At 48.1% G+C, this 25,102-nt stretch overlaps 1 protein-coding gene across 2 annotated transcripts in view; it reads left to right on the forward strand.

Moving 5' to 3' along the window:
• The window catches only part of MAP2K5 (mitogen-activated protein kinase kinase 5), a 1,222,966-nt gene that overhangs the window by 669,048 nt on the left and 528,816 nt on the right, over window positions 1-25,102 (forward strand). For both annotated transcript variants that reach the window (XM_086958013.1, XM_086958012.1), the window contains exon 11: window positions 16,481-16,562. In XM_086958013.1, the coding sequence (XP_086814139.1) occupies window positions 16,481-16,562 (82 nt within the window). The remainder of the gene's footprint in view (window positions 1-16,480; window positions 16,563-25,102) is intronic.

Genomic DNA, 25,102 nt, shown 5'->3' on the forward strand with positions numbered 1-25,102 from the left:
AGTCACGGCCGCGCCTGACCAGCACCTCCTTCCCTTCCATGAATGCCCCTCTATTGACGAGCCCTCCCTCCGCGCTCGATTGTCCACGCAGGCCTGAATACCACTCCTTTGATGACCCCTTCCCCCGAGTCCGGCTGACCACACATGTCCGAGGCCATCGCCTAAGCCAGGAGATACCATTTACTGCCCTTATTGTATGCCTAGCCACCCCACCCCCTGGGCCATGATCAGGCGCACACATCCTACGGCACACTCAGCTGCATGATTGCCCTCCCCTCTTATCAGCAGGTCAAGGGTCCCCATTGTGAATGTATGTGGAATAGGATCATCACGAGGATTATAGGAATGTTTCCCTTTTGCGACACATTGACCTGATTGTATCATCAAATGTTCTGCAAATGTATAAAAGCCGGAGTCTCACGCTCACTTGTTAGAGCACCTCCCGAAAGACACTGTGTTTCGTGTCCGAAATGACATGCTCTCCTCATGAGAAATAAACTCTGTTCTTGATTCCTGCTCCCAGCGCCCGTCTCTTTATTTGATAATTATTCAGAATGGGAACTGAGAGGCGGTTTGCGCCAGCAGCCTGGGCATCGTTAGAATTATGGGCTCACTTTCCACAATTGGCGTCCCAACGCGGGGTCCATCAGTGACATAGGGTTCGGTAAGAGAGATCCAGACGAAAAAGTGAACGTCTAAAATGATCGGGGTATGCCTGCCTTGAGAGGGCCCTAGCCCGGCTGCCGATCGACAGAACTTCACCAATTCTGAACGGACCTCTCTTGAGTGACCTATTGTCCTGACTGGAATCCCACAGGAATGCTACATGGAGTAAGAGAACGATCGGGCGCTGGAGGAAGGAGTCGAAGAACTGTCCGTATGGTCCGGTCCGGGTAAGATTAAGTAGGGTGTTTTTACACCTGATTGGTAGGGTGGCCCTGTCCGCCTGATTGATTGATTGTTTGTATTGAAATCGGTATTTGTATACTGATATTGTATTGGTTGGTATTGGTTCATTTAGCTTTGAGGGCTACTTGACATATTGGTTCTCTTGTGAGAACGAGACATTCTCTGTTTGCAAACAGCGGCGAATAGGAACGTCGTCCCTCTTTGCAGATAGAGAAGGGTAGGTAATGCAGACTTTTGTCCCCGTTGTAATCCGTCATGCCTACTTTTCTCCCCACTGAATTGTTTGAAGTCGATTAATAATCGATTGTTGCTCTTTGAGATCTTCCCTGTCCACAAACAGAGATGAATAGGAATATTCTGTTCCCTTTATGGATAGCGAAGGGCAGGTAATGCAGACATTTGTCCCCGTTGTAATCCGTCATGCCTGTTTTTCTCCCCACTGATTGGTTGGTTGCCTGGACATTGTTGTTCCAGGAATTGTTTCGTTTGAGGTATTTTCTATTTGCAAACAACGTGAAATAGAAACACTCTGTCTAGTCTTTGCAAGTAGAAAAGGGTAGGTTATGCCCCTTTGTGAATTCGTCAGTCCTACCCACTCCCCACTGGTTGGTTATTGTGGGGTAGCTCGCATGGTCCGCCCAGGAGACTACTCTTATGGAGGACATATGCTCTCTACTCATGGGCCATTTAGTAGAAATAGACCGACTGGTCCGTCCAGGAGGCTACCCTAGTAAGTGGAAGTACATCGCTCGGTCTGTCCAGGATGATACCCTAATGAAGGAATATATGTTCCCCTTTTGATCGATAATCTCGTTCCACCCCGGACCATTTATTGGAGGGGACTCGTCTGGTCCGTCCAGATGTACCCCCCTAGTGAAAAGGACACATAAAAATATGAAGTGATCACCGTTCCCTACTAACAAAAAGCTTTAGCTCGAAACACGCTAAGGAAGAGAAAGAAAAATAAAAAGAAATCAGGCTAAGTCAGTAACCCCCTGATGAGCTTTTGACTTCACCAAAAATAAGAAACATTAGAAGTAGTTCGTAATAAGAAATGTAAAAAGGCGAAAAGATTCGACATCAGAACATAGCCACGAGGTAGCTAGGCTTCACTGCCTGTTCCTGTTCCCAACATGTCTGCCTCATTGCCCACCACGCCCAAATAACGGTCACATGAAATAGAAACAACTCAATAGGTACCTACCCCCATTCCGGAAGCTCCCGAAGTGCAACAGGCCCGCGGTTACGCCCATCCGGAAGGCGAGGCCTGAAGGCACGAGGGACTCGCCTGCCCACGGTCAGAAGGAGACGATGTTGGGCAGGCGGTCCAAAAGGGATGACAAGGACCTCTCCGTCTTCTCCCTTCTGCCGCCCTGCAGGCCGCGGGGAGAGAGGGGGCTGTCTTGCCTCGGCCGCCGACCACCCCTCTCTCTCACCCGATCCGGCTCCTGTTGAGGGCCGGAGCCAAGGCGAAACGACAGCGAATCAAGTAGTCCCGCCACATTTCAAATTCGCCGCATGCCATCGTCTGCTGGTCCAGAGCCGAAGCCAAGGCAAGAACGGCGGCAAATCAGATAGTCCCGCCACATGCCAAATTCACCGCCTGCCTTCATAGGTATAGGCAGTCCTGCCACATTCCACGCTCCCTGGAGAGTCGAAGGTAGTCCCGCCCCATGTCGCCGAGGGAAGGGGGGGGGCTGTCTTGCCTCAGCCGCCGACCACCCCCCCCCCATCATCAATGGCTGGCATGGCCGATGTCGAAAACTATGGAGCCGGGGAACGGCGCAGGGTCGCTGGAAGGGGGAGGTGCCGCGAACGGCCCTCCCCCACCTCCCTCCAGGTGGAGGCTTCCAGCGACACCCCAACGCTCTTCGCTTAAGGGTCAACATCAAAAAGAGGTCCTCTGCCCAGGACGGGCACACGCTCCATATCGCCTCTCCTCGACCTTGAAGATTCTATAAGAGCCGGGGGGCCCCCGACCCCCTGCATGGGTGCCCCCGTCCCCTTTGCTGGGAACCACGACAGCGGTGCTGCTCCTGCCGGCACCAGACTCGGATCGGAAATGGCTAAGATACCGCCACGGCACAGGCTTGTTCAGTTCCGGAGGAACACCAGAATGACCCGGTAGGAAAATTGTTGCCGCCCTTCCCACTCTTTGACTCATGGTCCATATTGTTAGACTGTTAACCACATTGCACGAGACTTTCTGAACTGCCAATGGAAAGTTCTGGGCCAACCTTGCGAGACTAGAGACACTCTGACTATGCTAGAACTCGCCTGACCCCACCCAAAATGGCGCCGACGCGAAATGTGACGTTTTTAATGAACTTTGTTGCACCCTGATCGCGCAAGCTTTTTGCACCAAGATATATATAACGTTTGGATAATGAAAGTAAATATGAAGGATATTGAATATGTGCTTGAACAATGAATTGACTTAAGGGTGGGTACTGTCTATGAGTTGGGAAATGAATTGGTATAAATGAATGATCATTGGACGATGTATTTATGAACGTATTTAAGATGAATTACTGACATGCATCATGCTTGCTCTGTAGGAGAGTTTAATATGATTTTATTGCACTGCCGCACCTTATACAATGAACTGCCACTAGCTTCGTTCTTCCCATGCACAGTTCCAATCTGCTCCGTGGCTAGCCCACCGGGTTGTAGGCCTGTATTTATGTGTCAACCCTCTTCATTAAAGGTATTTTGGAAACGAAAGCATCATTGTAGCGGATTGCATTAATGAGTTTTGAATGAATTACTACTATGAGCAACGAGAAAGTATGATGAAGGCTAAAGGTTAAAAAGGACCCGATATTTAGCAGCCACACTATGTGTGACAGGCAGCCGGAAAGGTGCTTTAGAAGCCCTGAAACGACACCACAGAAATGCCACCTGGCCGCCACCCTTGTACCCGATCAAAAGAGGTTACGACCAAGTAGCTCATGTCGCACAGATCGTCAATGATTATCTGTCTGACCTTTCTGGTCCATCTGGGCTTAAACGCCGTGATGGTAGGGAAATGCACTACGTGAAAATAGGTCGAGTATGTGGTAGGTAAAGCGTTTCCGGATTACTGCACGTTGATGAGGTTTTTTGAATGTTGCCCCCACCCCTTCTTTTTCCTCCCTTCTGCAGGTCACGTCGGAACACTGGCTGATGTATGGATGGACGACGACCGAACCGCCGACGAGAGGGGGAGAAGGGGAATGTGAGCATGGTCCTTAGGACAAATAAAGGTTTTTTTAAAGGACGTAGACTTAAACATGACTGTTCCTCCTTAGAGCATAGCAATGGGAGGATGGACTGACATAGAGACTGGACAGGTACTGGGTGACAAAAATAAAATTGACTAGAAAAGACGCGTTAGATGAAATGACTGGACGTTTTGACTAGGTAGGGAAAGGACAAAAAGAAAAATTGTACGGGTAAGGGTTGTCACGGCACCATCCGCCTAGGAAGTTAGAAATGTCGCCGATGTTCAAAATGCACTACTCCCTTTCTCACACTCTTACAGATATAGCCAAGCTGTCCGACTGTTTTCCCGATCAATACTTGCCGTTGCCTCAGCCTGGAGAACTTCCCACCAAAGGAGGGAACAGAAAAATGGTTTAAGATCCAACCATGGGTAACTAGCATGACCAGGTTAATTTCCGATCAGCCAACGGAGGTGTGAGTATTGGTAATTGGGAACGCTCACAGGCGTGACAAACGAGAAGGAAAAGGGGGGAAGGGCAGGACGAGCTAAGCACGTAGATAAATAGGATAGTAACGATATGTAGAAAATATAAAACAGATCTTGTAGACTAACAATTGTTTCCTGTCTCGTCGTGGATGTCTTGTATATGCGTAATATATGTGCCGTCTTCCCTGTCTGAGTCTGTGTGTATGTAACGTACGAATTTGTGTCTCCCCTCTGTCTGTATCTATAGGTCACCTGACCTTTGCTGTTCCGTGTTGTGAACGCACTAAATGACCTATTTTCGTACACGTCTCTCTCTCCACCCTTCTTTCTCTCTCTCTCCTTACATGTCATACGTGTACCGAATGGCTCGTTTAGACTGCGGACGACTCTCACTCGCTTTGAGAGCCTCCCTATTTTCTGTCCATCTTTTTGGTAAAATTGTGCCCCACCGGCACCACTCCGATTTGATACGTATTTGAACACGAAGGTGTTCAGCGAAATTGACCAAAACTAAAATGACTGTATCTTGCCATGTTACTGCCTCTCCTTTCTGCAAAATGAATGAACTTGAATTGGCTAATAAGGAAAGGACAGGTAAGACGACTAAAGTCCCCCAAATCAGGCCATTTCTAGGGGAACTGTATGTCAATGGCATCCTATGTCTGTTCTTCAGAGACGAACGCCAACGTCTAGATTGACACCCAATACCCAGATTGCCCCACCCCTTTGCACCCAAGCGCAAGCGCCTGAAGCATCCCCGCCCCATTTTTGATAGAACCGCTTCCGTTGTCCCCGGTATAAACATAATGACCATGGGTAGCTGCTGACCCTTGAGGATATCTTGTTTTGCCCGACACTCGACGATAGCACCCCCGCCCTGTCTGAAAATGTTAGCCGGTTCTGAAGGGAAATGCTGCGCTAATGTTGAAAATGATGTAATGCACAGTTGATGGAAATATTATCTTGTCCTTACTTGAATCATAAATGGGCCAATGAATATACCTGCCATAAATTCAGTAGGAATGCTGACACATGCACTGCTTGGTAATAGACCTCTGACTGTGACCAATGACCATAAGGACTCAAATGCGAAAAATTGAGGGAGGAATTCACATGCGTAGATATCTTCTTCTGCCATTTCTCTAAAACATTGTCTTGTACCCATTCAAAGATTCACGATCACCGGAGGAGATGGGTCGGATGTGACATACAGCCTGGCTACAGATCTTGGGACACGTGTGACCTCGACCGAAGGTGGAGCTGCAGAGCAACAAGATACGGACGAGACAGCACTTTCGACGTGGAAAATGAAAAATGACGGACTGCCCTGAAGCCCTCCGTCTGCTAACCCACGTGTGCCTGGAGTCTCCGCCCCCCTTCTTTGGGCCCGATTGATGGGCCTGCCTGTTTGTTATCCTTTGCTCCCTTGGTCCCTTTTGTGTGTCCCAGGAACTCTGACCCAACTCCGCTTACTCTTTCTCCCATTGACTGTTTGAACGACATTCACCCACCTTCCCACGTGACTTTTTGCCAAAGGAAAGAACTGCAATTTTATGGGAAGAGGGTGTTGCCATAGAACTCTAGGTGCCGAGCATAAGGCGCCGCCAAACGGACTGTCTAGGGAACAGGACTGTGGTCTAACAGCAGAGGACTGACCGCACCCTGCAACGCGTGAGGATGGAACCGAGCTGGACCCGTAGCTCCATCGCCGGTGCTCAACAGCGCCACCGAAAGTACCCGGATTAGAGCCTACCAGTGATGGCTCGCTGATAAAAAGACACTGTGACGAAGAAATACTGTGCATTGAACTGAATTCCGCTCTCAACTGCCTGGTCAAAACTGTTCATTGGTCACATTTTTTAAGTCAGAAAGCCTTGTGCTATGTAATGCGTTTAACTGTTAGGAACACACCGAAAATGTAATTTCGTATGTACTGCATTCTTCCCTTCACCTTAACTGTCTATGATTGTACGCCACATGTTAGTATCGACAAAGTGCTAATTCGTCATCGATGCTTGCCTGCCCGTAATGTCATCAGCTGTAAAAATGATTGCTGCTATGTAAAAAGGGGCGACTGTGAAATCTGACAAATTCGATGTACATAGACAGCATTCATTTCACTTCTTCTCCCACTCCTCTCCCTGTGGGCACCATGGATACTGTAAATTATTGACTATATCACCCTGCCAGTAAGAACCCGTACCCCTGTGTATATGCACGGCCATTCTAGGCACCATGGCCCTTTTTACCCATTAGACTCCCCAGCTTCCCTCCTGCGCGTATCTTGCACCCCCTCTCTCATGTATAGGCCATGAAACCCGCTCCCTTTGCGCGACCCTGATGTGAAAGGTAACCCTCCTGCTTGACCCAGGCCTTCTCCATTCCCCTCTCGAAGAAGCATCCTTCGCCTCAGCTGACATGGCCCCCCAGTTGTATCTGGCTGCCCCTGTTCCCCCATGTACAGGTCGTAAGATCTCTCTCTCTCTCTCTCTCCCTCTCTGCGCGGCTCTGGTCCTGCACGCACCCCGTCCCCCCTCCTTCTCCTCACATGAACAAGTCATAAACCCTCTTCTTCCGCAAAGCCTTGTCCTTGAGAGTCACGGCCGCGCCTGACCAGCACCTCCTTCCCTTCCATGAATGCCCCTCTATTGACGAGCCCTCCCTCCGCGCTCGATTGTCCACGCAGGCCTGAATACCACTCCTTTGATGACCCCTTCCCCCGAGTCCGGCTGACCACACATGTCCGAGGCCATCGCCTAAGCCAGGAGATACCATTTACTGCCCTTATTGTATGCCTAGCCACCCCACCCCCTGGGCCATGATCAGGCGCACACATCCTACGGCACACTCAGCTGCATGATTGCCCTCCCCTCTTATCAGCAGGTCAAGGGTCCCCATTGTGAATGTATGTGGAATAGGATCATCACGAGGATTATAGGAATGTTTCCCTTTTGCGACACATTGACCTGATTGTATCATCAAATGTTCTGCAAATGTATAAAAGCCGGAGTCTCACGCTCACTTGTTAGAGCACCTCCCGAAAGACACTGTGTTTCGTGTCCGAAATGACATGCTCTCCTCATGAGAAATAAACTCTGTTCTTGATTCCTGCTCCCAGCGCCCGTCTCTTTATTTGATAATTATTCAGAATGGGAACTGAGAGGCGGTTTGCGCCAGCAGCCTGGGCATCGTTAGAATTATGGGCTCACTTTCCACAGTATACTCTTTGTAAATAGGTCTGGAGGAGCTTACTGCTTAAGGAATGCTGAGGCTGTACTAAGAGCTAGCATCCTGTGAAAAAAATTGGGCTATCAGAATATACTGCAATATTAGTTTATCAGTGTTTGTATGTATTGTATATATATATATGTAAAAAGTGATGTGTATATATATGTTTGTCTAAATGTGGCAAAAATAGACTCAAATGAATAAGAAGTCTAATTCTAGGTGATGTTATAATTAAATTTAAAATCAAATACATAAAAAAATCGTTTTTGGTGTTCTCTATATAGGGTTGGATGACCAGAGGAAATGAAATATAAGAATTTGATTCACCCAAATACGACATATTGGGTATAGGATGAGATAATTTAGTGGTCCCATTCTTGAATTAATACTGTGCTAAGTTGAGTCCAAGGCATCATTTTGCTTTATAATAGTTTTCATTTACCCAGATGCCATTGGGTTATCGGGTTTTCCCTGTTTTTTGAAGAAGCATTCAGCGATAGGGCGTAGCAACTGCTTTGCGTTCCAAAATACCCCCCAACATCCCACCCCACCACCAAGTATTCAGCCAAGACCACCTCTGGCTTATGGAAGAAGTACAGGTGGTGCTTGCACACCAACAAGCATACTCCCTCTACTTTCTAATTCTTGAATAAGGATGATTCCTTAGACCTCAGGCCCCTTTATCACTACATCATTATGGAGCATTTCCACATGACCACCGTTTAGGATGTCATCAATCAATCGTCTTGGTAGCAATGTAGGAGAAAGAGCAGCCTCTGCTTGGGCTGGGACGGATGTGGGGGGTGCGCACGGGCAAGTCGGGAGGATCGCAGGTGTCTTGAGGGTTCATAGAAGTTCAGTCGATGGTTGATGTAGGACGGTCCTTGATTATGTAGAGCTTTGTAGATGAGCATGAGGATCTTGAACTGGCATCGGAGAGCCAGTAGAGGTTTCTGAGGTGGGGGTGATGTGCATCCATTTGGGGAGGTCCAGAATGAGTCTGGCTGCTGCATTCTGTATGGCCTGGAGTCTTCTGAGGAGCTGCATGGTAATGCCAACGTAGAGGGCATTGCCATACTTTAGGTGGCTGGTGACAAGGGCTTGAAAGATAGTCTGTCTGGTGTTGACTGGGACCATCTGATGCTTCCTCTGAGCATATGAAGGGTGTGGAAGCAGGAGGAGGCAACTTTATTGTTTCAACTTTCAGTTTGATGTCAAGGATGATGCTTAGGTTGTGTCTAGTCTGTTGGTGTGGTGTTGTTCCAAGTTCTGCTGGCCACCAGCTGTGGTCCCAGACGGAGGTGTTCTTTCTGAAGATCAGTACTTCTGTCTTGTCGGAGTTGAGTTTAAGGCAGTTGTCTTTCATCCAGCTGGCTACATTGGTCATAGCGTAGCAGAAGTTGGTTTTGGCGTTTGAGGGGTCTTTGGTGAGTGAGAGGATAAGTGGAGTCTCGTCTGCATATGAAAATATGTTGAGGCTGTGGGATCGTTTGATGTCCACGAGGGGAGTCATATAGGTGTGGAACAAGGTGGGGCTGATGGATGGTCCTTGGGGTACGCAGCATATGATGTCCTTGGGTTCGGAGGTGAAGGGAGGCAGCCGGATGGTCTGAGTGCATCCTGTAAGGAAGGAGGAGATCCTCTTGTGGGCGCTTTGCTGTATGCCGATGTTGTGGAGCCTGTTGATGAGGGTGTGGTGGGAGACGTTGTTGAATGCAGCAGAGAGGTCGAGGAGGATCAGGGTCACAGTCTTGCCATGGTTGAGGAGGGTTCTGATATAGTTTGTAGCAGCAACCAGCACGGCCTCAGTGCTGTGGTTGGTTTGGAACCCAGACTTGGAGACTTCCAGTAGGTGGTTTTGTTCCAGGTATTCAGTGAGCTGTTGGTTGATGGTCTTACCAAGTACTTTGGCCGGGTAAGGAAGTAGAGAGATTGGTTGATAATGTTTTAGTTCACTGGGGTCGGCATAGGGGTTCTTTAAGAGGTGTCTGACCTCTGCGTGTTTCTATCTGTCCAGGAAGACTGCTGTGGCGATTGAGGTGTAAATGATGCTAGTGATTCCCGCATTGATGGAGTTGGTTCAGAGGTTGAAGATATGGTGGGGGCTGGGGTCGGTGGGTGCCCCCAAGTGGATGGATGACATGATGGTCGTGGTGGTCTGCGTGTTGATTGGAGACCAGGTCGTAATCATTCGGCTGGTGTGTGCTGGTGGGTTGAGGCTGTTGAGATTGAGAGCAATAGGTTGAGGGTTGAAGTTGTTGTAGATGGTGGCAATCTTGCTGTGGAAGTAGTCTGAGAGGGTGTTGCAGAGTTCTTGGGAGGGGTGGATGGTGTTCTCTGTGGCAGGAGGGTTTGTGAATTCTTTGACTATTATGGAGAGTTCTTTCGTGTGGTTGACCTCTGTATCAAGGCAGGCTGTGATGGCTGCTCTCCTGACTTCCTTGATACCCCTATGGTAGTTGTGGTAGGCTGCATTGTGAGCAGCTCAGTCGGAGGGGTTTCTTGTGTCATCCTGCTTATCCAACAGGGAGACTTTGTGTCGGCACTGTACCTAAAGGACATCTATCTCCTAAGTCACATTCACCCAACACACCATCTGGGCCTTTGTTTTGTGGTAAGTGGACAACACCAGTTCAAAGTTCTGCCCTTCAGAGTCACTACATCCGTAGGTTGTTTACATAGTGCGTAGTGGTGGTGGCTATGCATCTGCGCAGAAAAGCCATCCACGTCTTTCCTCACTTTGACTGATAAAGAGCATCAGCGGTGCATAACACACTTTCTTTAGTCCAGGGTTCATCAACAGTGCCAAAAAGTATCATCTTCAACCCCACCAAATAGAGCCCTTCCATGGCTCCATCCTGAACACCTCTGTGAGGAAAGCATACCTTTATGAACAGAGAATGATACGCTAGGGGTCCCTTCAGGCTATAAGATTTTACATTTTGACCGCCCTAATAAAATCGGGGGTGGATTAGCTATCTTACATAAGGAGGAGTTGAAGGTCGCTATACTGGAGCAAATTCATTGCTCATCAATGGAAATTATGATATTTAAAATAAGCTCTGCTGCTAAAACCTTTTGGAAAGGAGCCCTAGTTTATCGCCCTCCAGGACCTATGTCGAGCTTCACCCTATCCCTTCTGGAGGTATTGGCATCACATTTTAAAGCGAAAAAAAATCTTTATTCTTTTGGGCGATTTTAATATTCATGTTGATATCCCTTCGCACCCAGAAACCCTAACACTTTTAGCCGATCTTTCACCCTGGGCCTAGAAATGCAGAATAAGGGCCCCACACATATAGGAGGTCATACATTTGGACATACTCTTTTCCAACTGTTCCAATATACGATGCTATCCTGCTACTCAAATAAGCTGGACTGACCACTATTTAGTTGAATTCTCCTTACTGGGTGTTCATAAACCCTCCCATAAGCCACCTCTCTTGCCAATTTGGCGGCAAAAGTGGCACAAAATAACAGTAGAAGAGCTGCAGAGGGTATGGAAGAGACCTATCTTCACTGAGACAGATAGTGCCGACTCGGCTCTTTCCAAACGTAATGACTCCCTCATAAAGGCAGCCGATATTCTAGCACCGTTAAAATTACATTGACAATATCCCACCTCTAAGCAAGAAATATGGTACACTGAAGCACTTAGAGTAGAGAAACAGGGATGTAGAAAGATTGAGAAGAAATGGAGGAAAATCCGAACTGAGGAGAATAAGAAGGCACATCAAGAGGCCCAATCGAATTACTATAAAAATATCAGGCTGGCAAGGAAGAACAGTCTTATCCAGCAACTTGATGAGGCAGGCAATTCCTCTAAGGCCTTTGTAAAACCGACAGCTTGTGAAAGCTCTGACGAGTTTTCCCAGTCTCTCTGTGATGACATCTCTCTGTTTTTTGAGAATAAAATAAACTTGATCTATGACAAAATCATGAAAGCCTCCAGCCATATGAACAGTACTCCTGCTCCATTCAAATCATCCACACTTGGGGACCATTCATTTACCACTTTTCCATCAATTAATGATGCTAATTTTTCCAATCTTATCAGTCATATAAAATCTGGGTCTCCGGATGATTTTTTACCCGCCAAAATGATTGTTCCCTTTAGTACCCTGATTGGACCTGAGATCAAATTTATACTAAACCTCTCTCTCAAGGAAGGGCGGGTAACTATGGAGTGGAAGAAAGCGGTGGTGAACACTATTCGTAAGAACACGGCACACCCATGGACAGATCTTTCCAACCTCCGACCCATCTCCCTCTTGCCATACTTCAGCAAGATGGCCAAGAAACATGTGAACACCTGTTTGTCAAAATACATCGAGGCAGCGGGGGTCTGGACTCCTCTCAATCGGGGTTTAGACCTAGTCACAGCACCTCTCAGTGACCGATACGATCCGGATGGCACTAGATGGAGGGGGCTCGATCATTCTGGTGTTGTTAGACTTGTCCGCTGCCTTCGACACGGTGTCACATGAGATTCTTCTCGGCCGCTTGCGGGAGGTGGGTATAGGGGGTGTGGCCCTGTCCTGGGTGGTGAGTTTTCTCACAGGCCGCTCACAAGGTGTCAGATTGGGCTCCCTCCATTCCATCTCCAGGGAGCTCACCAAGGGAGTGCCACAAGGCTCTTGTCTAAGCCCTACACTATTTAATGTGTATGTGGCCCCCTTGGCTGACATTGTGAGAGAATACGGGTTCACCCCGGTGTCCTATGCTGATGACACCCAGCTTCTGTTCCCTTTCCAGTCCCTCACTCCAGCAACAATAAAATCTTTTGCGGATGGTATGAGGGCGGTCTCAAACTGGATGGCTACAAATTGCCTCCAATGCAATGTAGGCAAAACAGAGGTGATGTTATTTGGAGAGGCTCCGCTTTTGTGGTCCCCAGAATGGTGGCCTCTAGATCTTGGGCCAGTGCCGAGTCCAAAACAGACTGTAAAAAATCTTGGTGTGCGTCTGGATCAGGCACTGGTGCTTAAAGAGCATGCTAATCAAGTCGCTGGTTTGTGTTTCCATACCATCGGACTCTTGCGACGGGTTTTCCCATTTTTGCCTGATTATCATCAAAAGACTTTGGTCCAGACCCTGGTGGTCAGTAGACTGGACTACTGCAATGGCCTGCTCATCTCGGCCAATGAGGAACAACTAAATCGTTTGCAAGTGGTTCAGAATACCGCAGCAAGATTGGTGCTTAACGTTTTGCCGAGGACTCCTTTCCGCTCGCTTCTGGACAGTCTTCACTGGTTGCCTGTTCGGCAGCGGGTTAAATACAAAATCTGCTGTACCATACATAAATGTCTTTTTGGGTCAGGCACAAAGTACTTAACGGACAAGTTCATCCCCTATAGTCCTGGACGCTCCTTGCGTTCAAGTAATCAGCAATTGCTTCAGGTCCCCAGGGTTAGAAGGGTAAGACCGGGAGGGCGCGCCCTTTCCTATAAAGGTCCCATTCTCTGGAATTCACTTCCACTTGCCCTAAAGATTAACTCCAATTTCCAATCCTTTAGGAAGTTCCTTAAAACCCACCTTTACTCAACCTCCTAACCTGCTGGCAATTAAATTATTCAGCTATCAGTGTAACATCTGTATCATAAGCGCAAGCGCAGAGATACCCCTTCGGGGGTTGAATCCTGCGCTATACAAGAAAACAAACAAATAAATAAATAAATAAATGATGACATTAAAATAGCTGCTGCTTTTTTAGACAGGGCATCCTCTTACTTTAAGGACTGTAATGAATCTCTTGGGGATGATGCCTCATGCATTAATACTGCACATGCACCCTCATCAAGAGTGCATTGCACAGCTATGGTAAAAAATGGAAGGCCTATTGGAAGATCTAGCATTGATCAAGGCCCATATTTGACGATTTCTGCAATGGTGGATCAGTAATAATATTTTGCTTGGCAGGCCTTTCCTTGACTATCTCCAGCAAGTGACCATTACCACCAGTGCCTCACTATTGGAATGGGGGTTGCACCACAATAACATCACCATTCATGGCACCTGGACTTCCAATCACCATCGCATCAGTTATCTTGAATTTCTGGTTATTCATCTAGCCCTGAGAGACTTCATCAAGCTTGTCTGGTGAAAAAAGTCAACATAATGATGAACAACATGACAGCATGTACTACTTTCACAAGTAGGAGGGGACTCACTCCCTACAGCTGTCTACACTAACTAAAGAGATGTGGTGTTGGGCCGTGTGCAACGAGATTGACCTGCAAGTGGAGCGCTTCCTAGGGGTGGACAATGACTTGGTGATATTTCCTGCTGAGAGGGACACAAAGTCTAAGAGTGGTGACTCCACCCACAAGTCGTCCAGGCATCTTCATCTGTGGGACATCCGACCATCGACCTCTTCGCCACCCCCGCAAACACGGAATGCCAAAACGGTGGCATGTACCCACAGTTCATGGGTAGGCCTCTATGGATAAATTGATGAGGGGCATTTGTCTTTGTTTTCCTTCTCTCCATTTTATCCCTACAGTGATGAGGAAGCTGCAGCAGGTGTCAATGACACTCATCCAAGTGGCCCCAACATTGATTGGTCAACCCTCGTACTCCATGTTTCTAGATGTGTCCATCAGTGTTTGGGAGAAATTGCTGGTCAGGATGGACCTTCTAACTCAATATCATGGTCAACTTTGGCCCCCAGACCACAACCAGCCGTCTAGTAGTTTGGTTTTGGAGATGAGTGTATGCTATACTGCGTGCTACATGTAGCCCATCACCTGTGTGTGGTACAAAGCAAAGTGGAATATATGTGTCTACTACTCAAAAGAAAATAGACCCATTTAAGGTATCTGTATGGGATATCTTTTGATTCCTTCTACACATTCACAAGCAGGCCTAACATATATCTACAAATGTTTAAACTTAGCTGCAGTTGCAACATAAATGCAAAGTAGGGAATAGTTGTCCCTCTTACAAATCACTGTAGTGAAGCCTTCATGGACGGGCTTAAGAGGATGATTACTGCAAGAACGCCTTATGACAGTTTGTGAATTCTAAATCATCTCAAGTCACGAAGAAGAGTGAAATCCCTCCACTCCTGTAATCTGCAGTTTCTATCGTGGAAAGTAGCTTCCCTAATAGCAGTAACCTTGCTCAAGCATATTACCAAGCTTAAGGCCCTAATAACACAGGAACATTTCATCAGTGTTCACAAGGTAGTGCTGAATTGTCTCACCTTTTCACATGAATTAGACCACTGAGTTTCCAGATCAGACTCCGTAGCGTAAAGAGCCTTACAGTTCTAGATGTTAAAAGAAGGGGTGTGTAACTTGTGTAATTTGCTGTAGCGTAATTATGCACCATTACCACAAAATAACACAAGATTGAGTGTAATTATTCAAGAAGAGTAACTCAGCATTTAGCGCTATTTACTTAGAACAAAAAAAGTAGCTATGGTTCAATCAACCAGCATTTGTATAGCGCAGCACTGTCACCCTAGGGGTATCTAGATGCTGTGGTTGCGACGTCTCCGTTAAAGAGCTAGGTCTTGCGTTTATGTTTCTTCCTGAAGTTCTCCATGAAGGGTGCTGTTCGAAGGTGAAGGTGAAGGGGTAGGCTGTTCAAGGCCTTGGTGGTGATGTAGGAAAAGAAGCGGCATCCGCTGCAGCTACGTAGTCCCCACTGAGGATCAGCTAAAACACTAGTTAGCAAGAGTATGTAGAACATGTGAATCTACAGCACTATAGACTATGAACAAATGATTAAAGGGTAAGTAATAGTTTCCTTCCTCAGCACAGACAAAACTAGGGATGTATTAGAATGTTCAGCCTTACATCTGACTGACATCTCTAAGCTGACGTGATGAACCTGATCGTCCTGATCAGTTTTTAATATCTTGATGACCTCCAAAGTTCATTTGCCTTACATAGATTTTCATTTGAAAAAGACAGAATTCTGCACCCATCTGTAATATTTTTCGGAGTCTTTTTATTATATTTATATATATATATATATATATATATATATATATATATATATATATTATTTGTATGTTTTATGTGGTATTTGTGTACCTCAAATCTAGCCAAAAGGCATGAGTGCAGTATACAGTGGCAAAGGTAACAATACAGTCAATACCCAATTGGACTGGTAGCTGAGGCAGGCTGTTACTGCATTGTGAAGCAATGTTCTTTAAAGTGGGTTGTCTTCAGCTCTTGCCGGCTTGTGGGTGATCCTGATAGATATGGGGATGTTGTTACAGATCCTGGGCGCATAAAGGCAAATTAAGAGTATAGGATAAATTCACAGTGCAGTGGCGTAGCAAGGGGATGCTGGGGAGTGTGTGGGGTAGTGCAGTCCGCCTGGGCCGTATGAGTTTTGGGGCCGACGGCCTACCCCCACCTAACCCTGCTCTTCACTGCGGCCCCCGCGGGGTGCCAGATGCAGGGACTGCCACGGGTGGCCACAGGGCTAGCTACGCCACTGTCACAGTGTGCTCTATAAAGTAATACTAAGAGTGTATATGACTCCTCTCTGCACTGAGTTTGAACGGAGGCTACATGTGAACACACAGTCCACTTTAAATTTTACTGTTTTCACCTAACTGACTAATTTCTGGTGTAAAGACTGCAGTCGCACAGAGGGTTATGGTTGTAACTAGTTCTCTCTACTTTGTCTTTACAGTGTGATTCGTCCTATATTATTGGATTTTACGGGGCCTTTTTTGTTGAGAACAGGATATCAATTTGCACAGAGTTCATGGATGGTAAGTTCAATTTGTTGCTTTTTTGTTTAAAGCACAATTTTTGTTCTGAACTATTCAATCAATCAGGGGGTTTATAAAGCGCCCTAATCACCCGTGAAGGTCTCCAGGTGCTGAGGGGGGGGGGGGGGACTTGGGGAGGGGGCTTATCCAGGCCTTGGGTCCGATGTAGGAGAAAGCTCTCCCGCCTGCTCTGTTTCTACGGATGCGGGGAAACTCTGCCAGGGCCAGGTCGGCGGAGCCGAGGTTCCTCTTCAGTAAGTGGAAGGAGACTCTCTCGTTGAGATATTTGGGTCCGATGTTGTTAAAGGATTTGTAGGTGTGAATGAGGAGTTTGAAGGTGACCCTCTTCTGCATGGGGAGCTAGTGGAGGTCTCGTAGTTGTTGGGTCATGTGCTTGTGGCGTGGTGTTCCGAGGATGAGTCTGAATGCGGCGTTCTGGATGGTTTGGAGTTTGTGTAGAAGAGTTCTGTTGATTCCGGCGTATAGGGCATTACCGTAATCCAGTCTGCTGGTTATGATCGCATGGGTGACGGACCTTCTGCAGTCGGGGGGAGAGGGGGATCCATTTGAAGGTCTTGCGGAGAATGCGCAGGCAGTTGAAGCTGGTGGAAGCGACTGCATTGATCTGGGGCTTCATGGAGAGGGAGGAGTCGAAGGATGATACCAAGGTTTCGTGCGTGGTTTGCAGGGCTGGGTGGCGTACCGAGGGCGGGGGGGGGGCTACCAGGTGTTGTCCCAGGCGGAGATGCAGGGTCCGAGGATGAGGACCTCGGTTTTCTCTGAGTTGAGCTTCAGGCAGCTGTCTTTCATCCAGGCTGCGACGTCCTTCATTCCTTCGTGGAAGCAGAGTCTGGTGTCTTCGGGGTTCTTTGTGAGCGAGAGGATGTGCTGAGTGTCGTCGGTATAGTATACTATGCTGAGCCCATGCTGTCTGACGATGGCTGCAAGGGGGGCCATGTAGATGTTGAAGAGCGTCGGGCTGAGCGATGATCCTTGGGGTACTCCGCTGTTGATGTCAGTGGGTGCGGAGAGGAAGGGAGGGAGTCTGGTCCTCTGGGTTCTGCCGGAGAGGAAAGATTAGATCCAGTCGAGGGTGGCTCCTTGAATCCCTGTGTTGTGAAGTCTGGCTGTGAGTGTGCAATGTGAAACAGTGTTGAAGGCTGCGGAGAGGTCTAGAAGGATGAGGGCCGCAGTGTGTCCCTGGTTGAGTAGTATGCAGATGTTGTCCGTGGCGGCGAGGAGGGCAGTCTCGGTGCTGTGGTTGCTGCGGAATCCAGATTATGAGGCGTCAAGGATGGAGGTTTCTTCGATGAAGGCGGTTAGCTCTGTGGTTTTTGCGTCTCTCAGTGAAAGGGAGGAGAGAGATGGGCTGGTAGTTTTCTCAGGTCCGTTGGGTCGACCTTTGGCTTCTAGAGGAGGGGTTTAACCTCAGCCCGCTTCCAGTCATCTGGGAAGACACTGGATCTGAAGGAGGCAGTGATGGTCTGTCCTAGTGCGGGTGCGATGGCGGCGGCGGCGGCTTTGTGGAATATGTGAGGAGCGCAGGGGTCTGTGGGAGCTCCTGTGTGGGTTTTCTTCGTGGTCGTGGTGATGTGTTCGATGGTGGCGGGATCCCGGATCGTGATGGTTGGCTTATCTGAGGTGGCGGGGAGGGGGTGGCATCCGTAGTCCGTGTGCTGAAGTTGGCGTAGAGGGCCTTGATCTTTAGTAGGAACTGAGCTTGTCGCAGAGTTCCTGGGAAGGTGTGATGTCCGTGGCTTCGCTGGGGGGTTTGGTGAATTGCTGTATGATGTTGAACAGTTCCTTGGTGTTGTTCTGGATCTTGTCTCTTATGAAGGTCCTTTTGGTGTCTCTTATGCGCTGGTGGTATTCCTTCAGGTTGTTCAGAGTTTCCATGGTTTTCTGGTTTCGCCAGATTTTCTCTAGGCGTCTGCAGGAGCGTCTGGCTTCTTGAAGTTTTGTGGTGAACCAGGCGGACTTCAGAGGGCGTTGTTTGGCGGGATGGAGGAGGGGTGCATGCTTGTCGGCGCAGCGGGCGATCCAACGGTGAAGATATCTGCTGACGGTGTTGGTGTCGGGCGTGACGCATGGGGGTCTTGGAGGCGGGTGCTGTTCAGGAGTTCCTTTGTGACCTTGCTCCAGTTTCTTTGTGGCGGGCGTTGGGCTTGGGTGTGGTGATGATGTCGAAGGTGAAATGGACACAGTGGTAATCCGTCCAGAGGGGCTGGGTGGTGAGGTTGAAGCATATGTGTGTACCTCCTGTGCAGATGGGGTCGAGGATGTGTCCAGGTCTGTGAGTGGGCGTGTTGACCTGCTTCAGTCCAAGGTTTGCGAGGTTGTCAAGGAGAGTGGTGGGGTCGGAGTCGTTGCAGTTTTCGAGGTGGAAATTCAGGTCTCCGAGTAGAATGTAGTCCATGGAGGTGATGGCATGGGGTGCGGCGAGCTCAGCAATGGTAGTTGCGGACTGGGTGCGGGGTGCCGGCGGTCTGTAGATGAGGGTGCCGTGTAGCGTGGTCCTGGGCCGGTCTGGAAGTGGAGGCGTTGTGTGTTGGAGTGGGGGTTATTCGTGCTGGAGGTGGAGGGTCGGGGTGGGGCCTTGTGTGCGATGGCGAGTCCTTCTCCTGGGCGGTGGGGGCGGTCCTTTCTCTGGATCTTGTAGCCATCGGGAATGGCCGGGGCGATTTCGGGCCGGAGGTGGTGTTGGTCCAGGTTTCCGTGAAGGTGACGTTGGGTGAGAGGGTGTCGATCAGGTCCCAGATCTCTACGGCGTGTCAGTGCAGGGAGCGCATGTTGAGAAGGATGCATGTTAGAGTTTCGGTAGTGAGGGCATCAGGCGGGCCTTCGGCGGTGGTGCAGGCTTTGTCGATAGCCAAGGATCTACAGCAGGACCTGCACGAGAACTGTCCGTGGGTGTTGTTCGGCGAGATCTTATGCAGTCAATATGTCTTCCGGGATTTAGTGCATGGAGGGTGGGGGAGTCGTAGCAGTGGGGCCCAAGAGAGCTGGGGTTGCTGGCCGCGGTCGGGACTCCGTCAGGACGCGGACGGGCTTGCCTGTGGCCGGCATTTACTAGGGGAGGGGCGGGAATGGAGGCAGGAGCGGGTGCTGAGTAGGTGGGAGGGGCTCCAGGGGCAGCAGCTGCTGGAAGAACTGTTGCGCTGAAGTGCTGAAAGCTAACGAATAAAACACAAAGGCAGAACAAAGCAGAACGCAAGGCTAAGGGAAATAAAACAATACACAATATCCCAATAAAGTAACACTACATGTTAGCCTAGGGTTCGCCACCATTGGTGTTCTTGTCACCATATGTATAACTGTTGCACCATTGGGTTTCTACGATCACTTAAGCTTCACCCCACGACCACGTTGTTTGTCAGTTTTTGCTTTATTAAGTCATTTATGTCTCCTTTTTATTTTCCCTAATTCCTTTCTTGTATATAATTTTATCCCTGATGAGTCACATCTCCTTCATGGTGTGACGAAACACGTGTCGGCTGGCTACCCCTTCACTGTACTGTCCACTGTTTGACTTATAAAGACTTTTTCACAAGAAATTTGAATCCTACGCCTCTTTTTCAACCCATACTCTGCACAAGTAGATAACGTAGTCCGCACAATCGGACCATCAACCAACGTGCGTGTGCACAGAAACCACTTCTCAGTACATTTGGTCTAGACCTGCCTAGATCATATTCAGGGTTCTCTTTTCCGAAGGGTTTGTTCCCCTGTCCTGTTGCACCGCCTGCTTACTGCACACCATTCTCAGTTACAATATCATACTGCTCAGAGCGCCACTACTTCCTACTCCCTAACACAAACCCAGTCTCCTGACGGAATCCCAATAAAGTAACACAGTGAAACATAGACTCAGAGTGCTGGGAAATCACATGGGCACTCGAGGACTATACTGGAGCAGCCAGTGAGCAGGGGCTGCCGGCGAGAACCCTGGAGGATAACGGAGGACTCTGGTAGCGGCACTACCACGCGAAGCTGCTGAGGAGAGTGCTGGCCTTAGACCGAGGTCTAGGACTCACACCTATTCTGCAATATGTTCTGAAAACTCATCTCCTGCTTGTGTTGTAGTGAGTTTGGTTTCATGTATGCTGGCTAGGGATCTTCGGCACAAACTTGGCCAATAATCAGAATTGAATTGATCTAACTATTACCTCGCGATACAAAAGGGGATGATGGACGGAGCGTTTGAGCAAATCAAACACTCACCCCCAGTCAACTGATCTGGGTTTAATCCATCACCATTCTTTAACTCACTCCGCCACCCCAGTTCTGACATGGCCATATGCAAATCAGTCTGACCCTGTGCCTCATTTATTTATTTATTTATTTATTGGCATTTTTAAAGCGCGGCGAATTCCCGTAGGCGTCTCGGCGCTGGCTTAAGGGAGTAGATCAGCAATTGGTAAGGCCTACAGGAAAAAAGAGCTATTGGTCAAATAACCAAGTCTTAAGTTGTTTGCGGAATATAAACAATGAGGGGCTGGTCCTGATGTATAGAGGAAGGGTGTTCCAAAGTCTGGGAGCGGAGACCAGAAAGCGCCTGTCGCCCCATGTGACTGTTCTAGTACGAGGCACTACTAGGTGATTATGATGAGAAGAGCGGAGGGAACGAGTGGGGATGTAATGAAGAAGATTGTGTTTCAGGAAATGGGGACCTTGACTATTGAGTGCTTTGTAGACAATACACAATGATTTAAATTTGATACGACTGCGTATCGGGAGCCAATGAAGTTCCCTGATGGTGCTTGAGACAGATGCAAATTTTGGAAGTCCCGCCAACATACGGGCGGCTGCATTTTGGATTGATTGCATCTTGTTTGTCACCCTAGATTGTGCATTTAAAAAAAGGGCATTACAATAGTCCAGGGCGGACAAGACCATTGAGCTGACCAGAGTTCTCCCAGCAGTATCCGGTAGGTAGGGTAGTATTTTTCTGATCATTCTGAGTTTCTTGTGAGCAGTTGCAGCAGTCTTGTTGGCGTGTGCCATAAAGTTTAGACCTACATCAAAAGTGACGCCCAGATTTTTAACTTTGAGAGCTGGGCAGGGCGGAGTACCAAACGATGTTGGCCACCAAACTGGTGACCAGCCCGGGGAGAGGTGACCGAAAATGACCACTTCAGTTTTTTCTGAATTAAGTTTAAGACAGTTTGTAGCCATCCAGTCACCTATAGCCACCATTCCTCTGGTGAAAAGATTGGCCACTTCTTCACCATCCCCTTTAATGGCCAATACCAATTGGGTGTCATCAGCGTAGGAGGTCAGGCTCATCCCAAATGCTTTGATGACACTAGCAAGGTCCGACACATAGGTATTGAATAGTGTCGGACTTAGGGATGAGCCTTGAGGGACCCCACAAGGCAAGGACACCTTAGAGGATTGGTATGGTCCTAGGGATACCGCCTGGGTTCTGTTGGCCAGAAACGATACAAGTAGGTCCAGCGCTGTTTCCTGGACCCCTAGTCGTTCGACACGGTCGGCCAAGATCTTGTGGTCGACCATGTCGAAGGCAGCAGAGAGATCCAGCAGGACCAGGACTGCTGTCCCCCCCTGATCTCGTATGGCTCTGATATCATCGGCCGCTTTTTGGAGGGCAGTCTCCGTGCCATGGCATTTGCGGAATCCAAACTGAGTGTTGTCGAGCAGCTGATGTTGCTCGACGAACTCCGACAGTTGCTGGTTCATAGCTTTTTCTATGACTTTGGCCAGGAACGGGAGACTCGCTATCGGTCGATAGTTTTTTAGTACATCTTTGTTAAGATTACATTTTTTTAGTGGGGGTTTGACCAACGTGTGTTTCAGTGAGACCGGGAAAATGCCGGAACTGAACAAGGCGTTACAGACCCGAGTTATAACCGGAATCAACGTGTCCATGACTGGGGCAAGCACTTTAAGCGGGCAAGGGTCCAGTGCTGACCCTGTTTTAATCCTTGAAATAATGCTCTTCGTCTGATCCATGGTAAGGTCAGCAAAGCGTGTCAATAAGTTGTCCCGCGGTGTAGAAGGAAGAGAACGAGGCGCGGTATTGATATTTAAGGAAAAAGCCTGATAAATATCGTTGACTTTCTTGAAGAAAAAATCGGATAAGGCATCGCAGAGATGTTGTGAAGGGGGGGGTGTAAGATCCTGCGTGCCGCCCGACAGGCGCTTAGTTATGTCAAATAGCTCTTTACAAGAGTTTTTTGCCTTGTCGATTTGTTCAGAATAGTAGGCTCTTTTCGCCTGGGAACAGTCCAGCCCGAACTGCCAAAGCCATGTTTTGTACATAGCCATATGCAAATCAGTCTGACCCTGTGCCTCATGGGAACAGTCCAGCCCGAACTGCCAAAGCCATGTGTAAAGAACGGTGATGGATTAAACCCAGATCTGTTGACTGGGTGTGAGTGTTTGATTGGTTCAGATGCTCCGTCCATCACCACCCCATTTTGTACCGTTAACTATTACCTCAGCATTATCTTTCATTATGCCTCTCTTGTTTTGGAATGCATTGACTTAAGTAAATCTTTGGCCACTGCAGGATGTGGTGCAAAAACAATGATAAAATGGTCCTAAACGTGTGCATTGTGTTTTGGGTTGAGCTTTGGATAAATGATCACAGTTGGGATTATTGATGAAGTGATCTTCCTTGGACTCGAAAATTACCGCTAGTGATGTATTGGACTTGGTGTTGTTTCAAGTATTTATGAGTTATGGAGTGGAAAGGAGTGTGTTACTTGGTTGTAAAATGTTCTCATGGAAGACAACATGGGGAAAGCCTCCAGATGACAGAGCAAAATCTGATATATATATATAGGAAAAAAAATTGGTAGTGGATCCTTGAATGTATTAATGTTGAGATGGATTAGTGCATCCTCGCAGATAAGTTGGATATAAGGAACCAATGTGACGAAGTAGCAAAAATAGTGCACGGAGGAGATGAGGAATGTTTTCATTCTACTGTGCAATTCTAAGAACAGGTCTAGCATAATTTGATTTTCAGAATATTAAGTAAAGAAGCTGCCAAACTTGAGAGAATTCAGTCAAAGACTATGCACGCCTGAAAGAGTTGAGTGAATTTAGCCTACGAAGAAACACTTAGGCCGCCTAAAGGGTCATTACCTGTACATGTGATATAACCCATGTGAATAGAAACATTGCCCTTTTTAGGGCTCGCCTGCTGATGCGCTTCTGCGCATCGCTGGCGAAGCTCTATTACGGCTTATCCAGTGTTGATCCATCACTGGCGATTCCACTGGCGATTTCTTCAAGTGCATGTGCTTTTTAGGTCATTGCGCAAGCGCAAGCCCTAAAAAGCGCGTGCACAATGCCACCAGCCGCCTGCCTGCCTGCCTCGCATTACCAGATCAAAGGCAGCCCAGCCCCCCTCCCACAAGCTTCTCAGCGTGTGCTCTGCCTCAGGCCTGCATTTCTCCTCCCCTCGGGCAAACAGATAGCCGCAATAACACCCTCCCTGCTCAGCTTTTTTCTCAATTTCTCCCCGTCTACACTTCCCATTAGGAGCCCTTCCTCCCCCCAGATAATCTATCTCCATAAGAGATAAGCAGCTCTTCCACCATCTCAAACCCGTATTAGTGCTCCTCACTATGCATGTTTTTACTTAGAAAATCAGCACAATGCAGCAGTGTGACATCAAGCCAGGTTCATCGACATCACTGCAAAAGTAAAGTTTTTATTCCCCATTTCCTCTTCAAGAAAGTGACTGCGCATCAGCCTCTACGGATCAGAAAGCGGAGCCCCTCCACTGACCGGGCTGCGAGTCAAAAGGCCATGTTTCACAAATTATGGTTTTCGTGGTCTTATTCTGGAGTAGCCCTGTTGGCAAGAGAGGAAAGAGCAAGGCTCTGACAGTCAGTCCTCCTCTGCTTCATAGTATGCCGCGCCACTATAGTAAGTTGAACAAGGGATATTATTTGACAGAAAGAGGCAACCTGCATCTATTCACGGAAATACATTGAGCAGTCTACATTTTTATTTTTTAAAGCTACATACAATGCACCATAACTATTCTAGGTCTACAAATGGAAATACATAACAAGCAATATTTTTATTTATTTTTTAAGAGGTGCATACTTAAAAAAATGATTACAAAAATTAAACATCAACTAGTAATTAAAAAACCTAGCAATTAAGATATGCCACGTCAAATAATAACTTTTGTCGCCAATTAATTATCAGTGTCTGGAATGGATATGGTCACACCCTCACTCACCCTCAACCCCTCACCCTCACTCACCCTCAACCCCTCACCCACACCCTCACTCACCCTCAACACCTCACCCTCCCTCACGCTCACCCACCCTCACCCTCACTCACCCTCAACACCTCACCCTCACTCACCCTCAACCCCTCACCCTCAACCCCTCACCCTCACTCACCCTCAACCCCTCACCCTCACTCACCCTCAACTCCTCACCCTCAACACCTCACTCACCCCCACGCTCACCCTCACGCTCACCCACCCTCACCCTCAACACCTCACCCTCACTCACCCTCAACCCCTCACCCTCACTCACCCTCAACCCCTC

The sequence above is a fragment of the Lissotriton vulgaris genome, chromosome 2_1 (assembly GCF_964263255.1).
Source record: "Lissotriton vulgaris chromosome 2_1, aLisVul1.2, whole genome shotgun sequence".
Lineage (NCBI taxonomy): Eukaryota > Metazoa > Chordata > Amphibia > Caudata > Salamandridae > Lissotriton > Lissotriton vulgaris.